The following is a 12411-nucleotide window of genomic DNA, read 5'->3' as shown; positions in this document are numbered from 1 at the left end:
CTGACACTTAATGTATAATCTTTGAAAACTCACTATTAGGTATGAGCAGGAACATTGCTCTGAAGTTTGGTTCAGCAAGTAATGTAGAGGGAAAGATAAGAAAGAGACCTAGCAGCATGGAGAAAAGTGGAAAGAAACCAGGATTGCATTTGACAATGCAAAGTGCTGAAATGGCAGTTCAGAAGTTGCCTTCTACTGAAGCCAAATCCAAAACCACCACATCTGCGTCAGAACCAGACCTGCCTTTAGCTACTTCAGCTCAGGTGAGCATTGCTTTATGCATGTTTTTGATTGTTATTGAGGGTAACTGCTTCTGAATATTACTTTTCTCCGTTGCCTGCAAGGATTTTTCTTTTGACTGCTGCCTGGGTAGCGCCCTCACCGCCTGATAAGGGACGATAATAGGCATGGGTCGGTATAAGATTCTGACGGATAAAAATATCACGGTTTTTACAGTTTATTGTGATTACTGCTTTAAAATATGTTCATTTTAAGTGTCTGGGTAAAAAACTAAAACTTTTTTCCTGTTTGAACACATTATGTTTTATTTTGAGAAACAATTTAAATATTTTTCGAACACTAAACATGTCAGGCTAAATATAGTTTCAAAAACACAGGTTTCTTTAAACATGTTAAAACAGCATCTTTGGAAATCTTTTCTGCTGGAAATACTGTTGTCCTAAAAATTAAAAAAAAGTACATCTTACATATACCAGAGGAACGGTATAGCAGAAAATTTTGACGGTTTTAAAACCTTGACTTTTCCAAACAGCGGTATACCTTGAAAACGGTTATCGTCCCATGCCTAGATGATAATATGTATATGTTATTAAAACACACAAAACACGGAGCTGCTGCTGCTGCTTCACGTCTGAGTCTGTGTATTGTTTTTTTTTTTTTTTTTTTTTTTTATGAATGCAATCAACTGTATACTTTCACAACATTGGGCTAGGGCTGTGCAACTAATCGAAATTCTGTTTCGATTTCAAATTTGGCTTCTAACGATTATGAAAAAAAATATTAATCGAGATAAAACGATTATTGCATCATATACCACCCCCTTTCCAGTTGTACACATTTGCCGCTCTACAAAGCTCAGTTTCCCAAGTTTCCTCAGTTTTCCCAAGTAAAAATCTGAACCACTTGCCCGATAAGGTGTGCGTTTCTTAAACAACACATAATTCGCGGCTGAACTGTCATAGTATGATGCATCGTTTGGGGAAAAAACAATCTAGTGGCGAGTGTTTCCCAAAACCGTAGTTTCTCTGTCTTAGATTCATCATTTGAACCACGTTAGTTATAACGTAAAATACCCACAATGATGCTCTAAACGGGATGGAGTAACTACTTTAGAGAAAACCCCATAATTTTTTGTGCAAATTGTTTTACATGCACATGCATTTAAAAAAAAATCCAGTATTAGTTTTGGTAAAAACATGCACTTTTTTTTCCATTTTAATTGAAATGTTGTTTATTTATTTTTCATCTTATTTTTTTGAAAAATCTACTTTTACTATTTGACATTTAAACCACTGCAGAAATCTTCTAACCAACAGACCCATTAAAACCATTAACGTGTGCTATATATGTTTGTTTTCACAAGCTTTGGAGACGTAACGTAAATTCCGCTTTTAAATATTAGGTCACCTTTAGCTTTCGTCATGAGCCACGGCTGTGTTCAAAGTTCACCTGAGCCTCGGACATTATCAGGAAGGCTATTCCAGAGTTAAGGAGCCATAAATGAGAAGGCTCTGCCCCCTTTACTCGACTTTGCTGTTCGAGGTACTAAGAGAAGCCCTGAGTTTTGAGATCTTAAGACACAAGGCTTTCAGCACAAGTCAAGGATAAAATTGGGGTGATATGATCATATTTTCTAGACCTGGTAAGAAGGCAACTGCAAAGTGGCATAAATGTTTTCAAAGTTCGCTACGAAGGGAACGCTGTTGTCAATATGAAGATAGCTAAAACTGAACTGTAAAAATACTTTGAAAGCAAATTACACCTAAGAGGAATGACTTTAATGTTTTTTTTTTTTTTTTAAATCATTCCAAGTTTAAATGTTAGTTTTTTTTTATAAAAGAATAGTTCATTGGGGGCATAACTGGGAAAAGAACACAGACAGGAACTATGCTTCTAACTACTGCTGTAGAGGTGTAATTGCAAGCGTACAAGTTTGCGAATGTTCGTTGGAACGACGGATTTGGGAAATGCCAAATCAACGAACTATGTTTGTAACGACAAAACTTGCGACCTTGGTTAGCTAACGATGGTTTTTGGAAACGCATCCCAGGCCAGTAGAAAAAGTCCTTAGCGTTGAACCCTGCAAAAGATTCCTTTCTTTTCCACAGTGGTTGCATCTTTGTCTCCTTTTAACATCTAATTAGCTTGAAGTAATAAAACATACATTTATGAAAACTGCAAAATGACTAATGTGGATGTATGGAAATTATTTGGTGACAAAATATATTTAATGAAATGTAAATTTTAATATGTCTGACACTTGTTGGCTTTCATTTAAAAATACCAAACTTAAAACAATTGTATATGTCATCAATGTTTCTCTTCAAAACAAATTTCAAGTATATACTTTTAGAGAAATTTATTTTAGATTTGCTTTTGAGAAACATGCGATTATGTCCAAAGTATTGCATTTTATTGTTTTTTCTCTCTTGTTTTAATGAATTCAGTCATGATAGTTTAATTAGGATTTCCTTAGTGAATGTAATGTTGAGTTTGACTGTGATATTTTACGTACTATACTGAGTATAATCTTAATATTTGCATATTGAATTTAGCTCGTTATCAAACACCACTTTGCATGAACATCTATTTCCTTCATGCAGATGTTTTTTGGGATGTACTAATAATCTACTATTTGGTTGTCTAGTTTATACATGAAATCTTCTATAAATGTGTTGAACTGAAACTGAAAGTGTCTGTTTTGGACTGTAGCCTCTCTCCAGTGCTGCCCAAGCCAAAAGTAAGCCATCACTGAAGGATCTCTGCCCAGAGGACAAGCGTCGCATTGCCAATCTCATCCAAGAGCTGGCGAGGTAAAGTGATGTGATATTTTTTAGACCAAATGTGCAGTCCTCAAGCCATTGTGATTTTTCTGTGCATTGTAATAGATCTGTGTATTTAATTTTGCTCATGTAAACATTTTCAGAGTGAGTGAAGAAAAGGAGGAATCTGTACAGAAGCTCAAGGATGAACAGGAAACCTTTGAGAAAAGAATCCAACAGCTAGAGCAGCAAAACCAACTCATTATAGAAGAGAGAGGAAGTATCCTTTTAATATGCTCAAAGAAAACGATAATAATGATCTGGTTGAATGGTTTTAGTCTTTGCCTTAGTGTAGGTGTCATCCATCACACCAAATAAACAAACATTAGTTTAATTTTAAAATGGCAAATAATTTGTAGAAGTAAGAAAGACACTTTTATTATACATTGACATTTTATTATACATTATACATTGACGATCTTGGGTCAAGTTTTTATATGTTCAGTAATATACCTCAGTGAACCAAATTTATACAGTTGAAATCAGAATTATTATTAATTATTATTATTAGTTATTATAATTTTTTTCTTTTTTAAATAATTTCCAAATGATGTTTGAGCAAAGAAATTTTGAAAGTCTCATAATATTTTTTTCTTCTGGAGAGTCTTATTCGTTTTATCTCGGCTAGGATAAAAGCAGTTTTTAATTTTTTTTAAACCCATTTAAGGTCAAAATTATTAACCCCTTTAAGCAATTTATTTTGATTAGTCTACAGAACAAACCAAGACATCTACATGCTAAGATTGAGTCACAGTCATAGCGTCACCTGCGGATAAAAGGAAGTTTGGCATATATCTGTGAAAATTTTTATAATTTTTTTCCTTCCTTAGGTTTTTTGTATATCATCTTTAATTATTGTTGTCCACTGTTCTCTGTCATCCTAAGGCCACCGGGCGGGGGTGAGCCCAGGTGCGAGGTCCCTTTCATCGCTGCATTAAGTTACAGACCAGAGCAAACTATTTCTTAATTATTAAAGGGCAGACCACCCCATACATCTTGTTTTGATGTTCTTCAGGGGGATCAAACGTTGTTTAGGGGGCTCAGACACCCCCTAAACCCCCCTGTAATTCGCACCTTGAGTGTATATATCGTTTTTATAGGAATTAATGTACAACCTATATTAGCTGTAAATCCTAGACATCATATATACAAGTCAGAATTATTAGCCCCCCTTTAATTTTTCTTTTAATATTTCCCAAATGATAATTAACAGAGAAAGGACATTTTCACAGTATGTCTGATAATATTTTTTTCTTCTAGAGAAGTCTTATTTGTTTTATTTCGGCTAGAATAAAAGCAGATTTTATTTAAAAAAAAAAAAAAAAAAAAAACGTTTTTAAGGACAAAATTATTAGCCCCTTTAAGGTATATATTTTTTTCAACTGTCTACAGAACAAACCATCCTCATATAATAACTTGCCTAATTACCCTAACCTGCCTAGTTAACGTAATTAACCTAGTTAAGCCTTTAAATGTCCCTTTAAGCTGAATAGAAGTGTCTTAAAAATATCTAGTCAAATATTATTTGCTGTCGTCATGGCAAAGATAAAATAAATCAGTTATTAGAAATAAGTCATTAAAACTATTATGATTAGAAATGTGTTGAAAAAAAATATCTCCGTTATACAGAAATTGGGGGAAAAAAACGGGGGGCTAATAATTCAGGGGGTCTAATAATTCTGACTTTAACTGTATATATTATTTAGTATTTAAAATGAAAATTATTTCAGTAATTTCTGTTTCTTATTTTTTTTAATAACTCTGCGATGCTAACCAATACCTCTTATATTTGGTTAAAATGACTTAATATAGGGAAATAGTATTATAATCTAAAAAAATCTTAAAGCAAAGCTGTATTTTCAGGCAACTATAATAGTCTTCAGTGTTGCATGATCTTTCATAAACCTTTCTAATACGTTGATTTGCTTTTCTGAAGTATTATTAAAATATCTTTTCATCCAAATATTTTTTGGAAATGTAATATTTGTCCTCAAAATGAACACAACAGCACTTGGAACATTACTAATGGCTACATTTATTCATATCTATATATATATATATATATATATATATATATATATATATATATATATATATATATATATATACACTACTTTTGATCAATTTATTGCATTTTCATAGAAAGTAAGTACATTTTCTTTACATAAAAAGAAAATAAACAACATAGTGTCCCAGATTCCACAATTGGGAGAAAGGAATGGACTGTTTTGTATTTTCAACCGGCAGGGGGCAGTGTTGTCTTAGCCTTGAATTCTTGTTCCATCTTGTCGTGACTGCTGTAAGGGCAATATAACCGCAGGACGTCATTGAGACAGTTTTTGAATTACACCCATGCTTGGCAGGGAGAGGATTCATTTCCTTTGGCATTATGTGTCACTTTGCAATACTCTAATGCCGAATCTTTTCATTGAAGATGAAAGAGGCTTTATTTGTCACATGATTGTGAAATGTAACAGGCAAACGACAAAGAACATGCACACTGTGTTACATTTAATATTTACTATTAAGGATGCCAGTTTTTGAGCACAGGGATCGGACCCGTCCTTGGTTTGGGTTGAACTGCTTTTAATTTTCGTTTGAAATTGAAAGAGCTGGCACCAATCACATGACCACTGGGAACAGCGTGGGTTTCTTCTCGTGCCAACCTGTCATCCGGCTGGCACATCAGAAACTTCACACAGTTTGGATGCTCCCTTTTCCCTTGCAGTTCTGCCAGCTTTGGTGATCTTGCTTTGGTCAAAAGACATGGCGGACCATCAGTTTCGCCCAACACTGTGAAATGCGAAGAGCAATCGCAGGCTGCTAAATTGCAGATTTGGCAGGCAAGCTCAGAAATTAGGCGAGCTCAACTCAATTAAATGCACTTTGGCTCCGCGGCCTGGCATTTCCACTAAAACTCAAAACTCCATTAAAAAGAGATTGTAGTGCAAGACAAACTCTACGAAAGCCCCCCTGCGGAGACAGGCCGGTCTCTAAAGGTATCAGACAGATGCTGGCCTACAGAGCTGTTCTTAAAGGTTAAGGGGGACGCAAAAAGACAAAGTGAGTTACAAGGGTCTGTGCAGAATAATTGCTCGCATCGTCTCCATCTCATCTGCCAGGACTGCGATTATCAAGAGGAAATATCTCCGTAGGAGGGGGAAAAATGATAAGTTTCATTCTGTGCGTAGGAAGAATTTGAAGCTCGTGTATGGAATGAAATTAGAATTTTCTCAAGCCCGTCTTTGGCATTCAACACCACGTCTCTGAGCGGTAGATTCTATTACTGAGACGCTCGCAATCTTTGTTCTTCACAAGGAATTTACATCAAGAAGCATGGAAGACACAAAGGAGAAGTTGAATGCATTCATCAATATCATTAATCTTATTGAAGTTTGCATGGTTGCTTTTCCGAACGGATCAGAGGAGCAGAAGTCCTTTTGTAATAGTTTGTTTGCCTGGTTCTGAACCCGTCATCCTGGTGGGATGAGTTTAGGTGGGGCATAAGCCTTCACAGAAATGCCACTTAATCACAAACCCACCGCTCGCATATTGTTTATGACCAATTAGTTTCGGAGACACACTAATAATTGGAAGTAATAAACCACATGCTCGCAGCAAATGAAGTCTCACCATATATAAATAATCAAATCATCAGTGTCTTGGTGAGTCATTTTCGCTGTTATTCAAATGGAAGCGTGCGGTTGTGTGACCTGTCTTCTTATCGATTTACATCTCAACCTTACACACGCAGACCAAGCGGCCGAGAGGCCACGTAAAATATTCTCTTCAGCGCAATTTTGTTCTACCTCGAGGTGGATTTCATTATTTTATTTCTGCGCAGGCTGACAGGGGAGTGAATCATGTTGACAGCAGCTGTCTGAAATATCGAATGCAAACTCTGATTTTGTGTATTTTTGGACGGAGGGAGGAGACTCACCGTGCCTGCAGCTTTCTTTTCTCCTGATGTAGGCCCTCGGAATGAGCTCTGATTGGCCGGCAGCCAACAGAGGTGCCTCCGCGGCGGGAAGCGGGAGAGAATCTTATCAGTCCCGCTCCAGTCGCTCCAGATTACCAGGCGCTGAGCGTTCCCGCACGCCCTTCTGTTAATGTATTAATATGTGTGTTTACGCCCAACCTGTCTATCGCAGTATCAGAAGCCTCTCTTCAGCTTCGGAGGTAGATGCCTGTGTGCGATGCGCTCTATCTACAAGACGGCCTCTCCGTTCTCATTACAAATGAGAAGCCTGTTTATGGTAAGGGCCCTTGCTGAACAGTTATTCATTCCGTACCTGCTATTACACAGCAGTTTGACATCCAGCTGTCATAAAGGACATTGTTTGTTGGCACCTCAGGACGTGATATCCCTTTAAATCCACTGTTTTTACAGTCAGAAGTTGACTTTTTAATGAGCTACAATATAAAACCTGATGGATTCGGTTAAAATATTTTAATTTGTGAACAAGGACTCAGCAATCAATTTGAAGTTACTCCTTTTTGTGACCTTGATTTGATCTGATTTATTTTATTTATTTCAAACAGAACAAAATCATACATAAAACAATTCTTTAAACAAAATGGTTAAAAACGTGGTTGAAATGGAGCGGGATGAAGCACAAGCTTATTATTTTCCCGACCCCCATTATCACACACATCATTGGTTTATTACTTCAACTTATTTTTTGTTTTCCTTATCTTTTCTTTTTACATGAGACATATGAGCTTTACATGAGACATATTTGATCCTTTTAGCTTCTTTAATATAATATGTTAAATATGACCCCAAAAATTCATAGAATTGCAAACTTCTATTAATCGTTATATTCCTTTAGTAATATACATTTATACAACTTTTTAGATTGATTAATATCCTGATATTGTTTGAGAATCTGTTCTATAATTTCACACCACATACAGACATACACAATTTTTTAAAAGTTGTCCTTGTTTTCAACCTCCTACAGATCTTCTCTCAGACTATATACCCCTGGTCTTTCTTCCAAAAACATTTGTATGCATTTCGGAAGTAATTCATTCCTAGCTTTAAAAATAAATTGTGCTCTTTTAAATTTAACCAAATCATTGAACTCAAAAAATAAAGTATTTGTATGCTCCAAATACCCTACATTTTCTGTCATTCTAGTGACTTTTTTTTGTATTGTATATAAGGATCGTATGTTAGTTTTATATGTATTTCCCCAAATTCGTACTCAATAACTTGTATAAGGCAACATAAGTGTGTTATATTATACATACATTGATTTATTGTCCAGGATAAATCTTGCTTTATACACTATTGCTGCAGTTTTTACAAATTTAGATATCAAATTATTTATTTGCGGTTTCCAACTAATTTTATGCTCTAATACAACACCAAGAAGCTTAATTGCATATGCTCTTTCTATAACTTCATTATCAATTTTAAATCTAAGTTATGACTACTTTTTAATTTCCCAAATAATATAAACTTTGTTTTACTTGTATTTAAGCACAATTTATTTAAGTCAAGCCACAATTTTAATTTATTAATTTCTGTTATAATCAACCTTATAAGTTTTAGTAAATCTTCTCCAGAACAAAAGATACTTGTGTCATCTGCAAATAATATGTCTTTATGGAAAATGCACAACTTTTTGGCATAAAAGAAAAAAAATATATCGAGTCACGCAATAAGGGGTGTACAATATACCGTTTCCGCATCAGTATCGCAATATGTAAATTTGCAGTAGTCACATTGCTGGATCTGCAATGTCAAGTTAGGTAGGATAATAGTTGATCAGCGCCACAGTTCAGAACATGTGATTTGTGGGGTCATTGCAAAGTTTATCCCTGAAATGAGTAAAAGATTTTCATTTGGATGTGTTAAGGACCTGTGACTGTGTAAGATTTAAGCAAACTTAAGGCAAGAGGTTATAAAGGTATATAAACCAAACATATTTGTATTTATATAGAATGAAGACAATACACTATTATTTTATATATTATTATTGAATATCTAAATTCATTTGTATCTGTTCAATTGTATTGTATTTTATGCACATACTCCTCTTCAAAAATAATGCCACTCAATGTAAAATGATAACAAATAGTGATAAATATATTCAGATCGCTATATATACATTGCAGACAAACTAAACATGGCAATGTCAGTTTTTGTCCAATATCGTGCAGCCCTAATGCAATGTATTGTTGGCTATTTCTATAAATTTCTACATATATCATCTATGTATGCTTGGGAAAAGGATATCAAGCTCCTTTTTGCATAGCCTAACCTTTGAGTTTGGGGTTAGGCTATGAAGAGCAAAAATACAGTAAACGCTGTAAGATAATGGTATATCATAATTTTGCTGAATTGTTTTCCATTGCAGTATACACTCACTGGCCACTTTTTAGGCACACCTGTCCAACTGCTCGTTAACGAAATTTTCTTAGCAGCCAATCTCATGGCAGCAACTCAATGCATTTAGGAAAGTAGACATGGTCAAGATGATCTGCTGCAGGTCAAACCAAGCATCAGAATGGAGAAGAAAGGTGATTTAATTGACTTTGAACATGGCATGGTTGTTGGTGCAAGACGGGCTGGTCTGAGAATTTCAGAAACTATTGATCTACTAGGATTTTCATGCGCAACCATCTCTACGGTTTACAGAGTTTGGTCTGAAAAAGAGAAAATATCCAGTGAGCGGCAGTTCTGTGGGTGCAAATGCCTTGTTGATGCCAAAGGTCAGAGGAGAATGGCCAGACCAACAGGCAACAGTAACTCAAATAACCATGACAAATAATCGTGACAACCGAGGTCTGCAGAAGAGCATCTCTAAATGCACAACACTTCCACCGGGTGCGACTCCTGTCAGCTAAGAATAGGAAACTGACGCTACAATTCACACAGGCTCACCAAAATTGGACAATAAAAGATTGGAAAAACGTTGCCTGGTCTGATGAGTCTCGATTTCTGCTGCAGCATTCAGATGGTAGGGTCAGAATTTCACGTCATGAATCTGTCTGCTTTGTATGAACAGTTCAGGCTGGTGGTGGTGGTGGTGTAGTCGTGTGGGGATATATTCTTGGCACACTTTGGGCCCATTAGTACCAATTGAGCATTGTGTCAACGCTACAGTCTACCCGAGTGTTGTTGTTGACCATGTCCATCTCTTTATGACCACAGTGTCCCCATCTTCTAATGGTTACTTCCATAATAAATAAAACGCCGTCATAAAGCGTGAATCATCTCAGGCTGGTTTCTTGAACATGACAATGAGTTCGCTGTACTTCAATGGCCTCCACAGTCACCAGATCTCAATCTAATAGAGCACCTTTGGCATGTGGTGGAGATTTGCATCATGGATGTGTAGCCGACAAATCTGCAGCGACTGCGTGATGCTATCATGTCAATATGGAGCAAAATCTCTGAGGAATATTTCCAGTATCTTGTTGAATCTATGCCATAAAGCATTAAGGCAGTTCTGAAGGCAAAAGTGGTTCAACCCAGTACTAATAAGGTGTACCTAATAAAGTGGCCGGTGAGTATAGATTAAAATATTGTTTCCTGTAATGGAAAAACTGAATTTTCTGCATTTTTTCCAGTCTTCACATTATTCTTCAGAAATCATTTATTATTCTGATTTGGTGCTTTAGAACACTTTTTAGAAATGCATTTTCTTATACGTCTATACATTTCTGACCCAAACATTTCAATGACACCATAATATGCACAATGTTTTGTATTCGACAGAGTCCAGAATCAGCTTTATTCCGCTTTAATAACCAATACTGGGATAAAACAAAAGGGAGCAGATGGAATTTGCAAATTTGATTCACCAGAGGCCTTTATATTACATTTCTAATTAACATATGAAACCGGTAATTGGGGAATATTGGAACCACTCACTCTCTTGGCTCTTAACTTTAGTCTGATAAATTTAATACTTCAGTAATCTGAGACTGAGCATTAACACAAAGTTGGTAATTTGTAGTAATTGTATGGCTAATTGTAATTACAGGCCTGCTTCTCATGCAGACTGACAGCACTGAATCAGTTTATCAGCATTAAAATTTTTATATAATGTATTCATGTTTGCTTGAAAGCTGAATGTAAAATGTAATTAAGGCAAATGTTAACAACACTTTCAGATACAAACTATAATGTACAGCATATCATATTGAATCATTTATGCCTTTTTTTTCCTGTGGATATTTTAAGATGAATATTTAAAAAAATAAGAATACTATTATTATACAAATAGTCTTATTAATGTGACATTAATTTGATATCCTTTCTTAAAATTAATGGAGCACTGGTTCTTTTACCGTAGCAAAAATAACAAATGTATTAGTAACAAATGCATGTTTTAATAATGATGGATGTTTTTATATTTATGAAACTTAACTTAGTTTGTGTGGAGATTTTAACACTAGTCTTTGTTTTTAGGTAAGATTTACCATGCTTATCTTATGGGTATTGGATTGAAAGTCTGTTGAGCAGAGGCTGGATTTAGTGCATATTGACATTGTAATAACGGAGATATGAAGACTATAAATAATCTCTACAGCGTTCTAACTTTCAGTCGGTTTGATCTGTGTTGCCCCTCTCCAGTTCCTGGGCCTTGAGGTATTATGATGATCTCCGAGCGCTTGTGCTCTGCAGCCATACCGATTATTAAGAAGACAGACCAAAAAGTCGCTTTCCATTATTGCTTTCCACGTTGGAAAATGAGATCCACCGAATGGATTTCTGCAGAGCGTGTAAGCGGGTGTACGTCACGCTGTCATTAGTCGGAGCAGTCTGCGTGGCTGTGGTTCTGCTCCAGATCAGTTGAGTTCTGCCCAATGCTGCATGCGTGCCAGCTCTCTCTGTCTCACAGACTGGCATCATGCCCACCCCTGCCCAGCCAGACCCAGATGGAGGAGTGTGTGAAGCCCTCGCCCTGAAGAAACACTTTTTCTATCTCTTCTCAGCAGTGCTGCTGTCTCTTCCCGCTTTCTTCTCTTGTCTGTGCACTTTTTTCGAAAGTCACAAACATGACTTCAGGTACTGGTGGCTGGGATTCAGCCAGAGAGACTCAAATGGGATGAACCATAGTAGAAGTCCAAGTGGTGGTCTTCTTATTTTGTTTTAAAGACACTGTGCAACCATGCTGTTGCTGGCAGAATGTTTTTAATTAGGGATGTTCCAATCAGGTTTTTTGCCCTCGAGTCTTGAGTTATTTGATTTTGAATATCTACCGAAACCCGATCCCATACTCCTATAATACATAAAAAAATTCGACTCTAGGTTCTACATGCTCCATTAGCGTAAGAAATCCAGGGTTCTCTACAAAGACGATTGGCAGGTCACCCATTGCGATTATAT

General features: G+C 36.1%; 1 protein-coding gene across 3 annotated transcripts in view; it reads left to right on the top strand.

The window, feature by feature from the left end:
• Window positions 1–12411, top strand: part of kiaa1328 (KIAA1328 ortholog) — a 38397-nt gene that overhangs the window by 892 nt on the left and 25094 nt on the right. For all 3 annotated transcript variants that reach the window (XM_056446768.1, XM_056446766.1, XM_056446767.1), the window contains exons 3-5: window positions 40–263; window positions 2953–3053; window positions 3167–3282. In XM_056446768.1, coding sequence (XP_056302743.1) covers window positions 40–263; window positions 2953–3053; window positions 3167–3282 — 441 coding nt within the window. The remainder of the gene's footprint in view (window positions 1–39; window positions 264–2952; window positions 3054–3166; window positions 3283–12411) is intronic.

Source organism: Danio aesculapii, chromosome 21 (genome assembly GCF_903798145.1).
Source record: "Danio aesculapii chromosome 21, fDanAes4.1, whole genome shotgun sequence".
Taxonomy (NCBI): Eukaryota; Metazoa; Chordata; class Actinopteri; order Cypriniformes; family Danionidae; genus Danio; species Danio aesculapii.
This window is presented reverse-complemented; position numbering and strand designations above follow the sequence as displayed.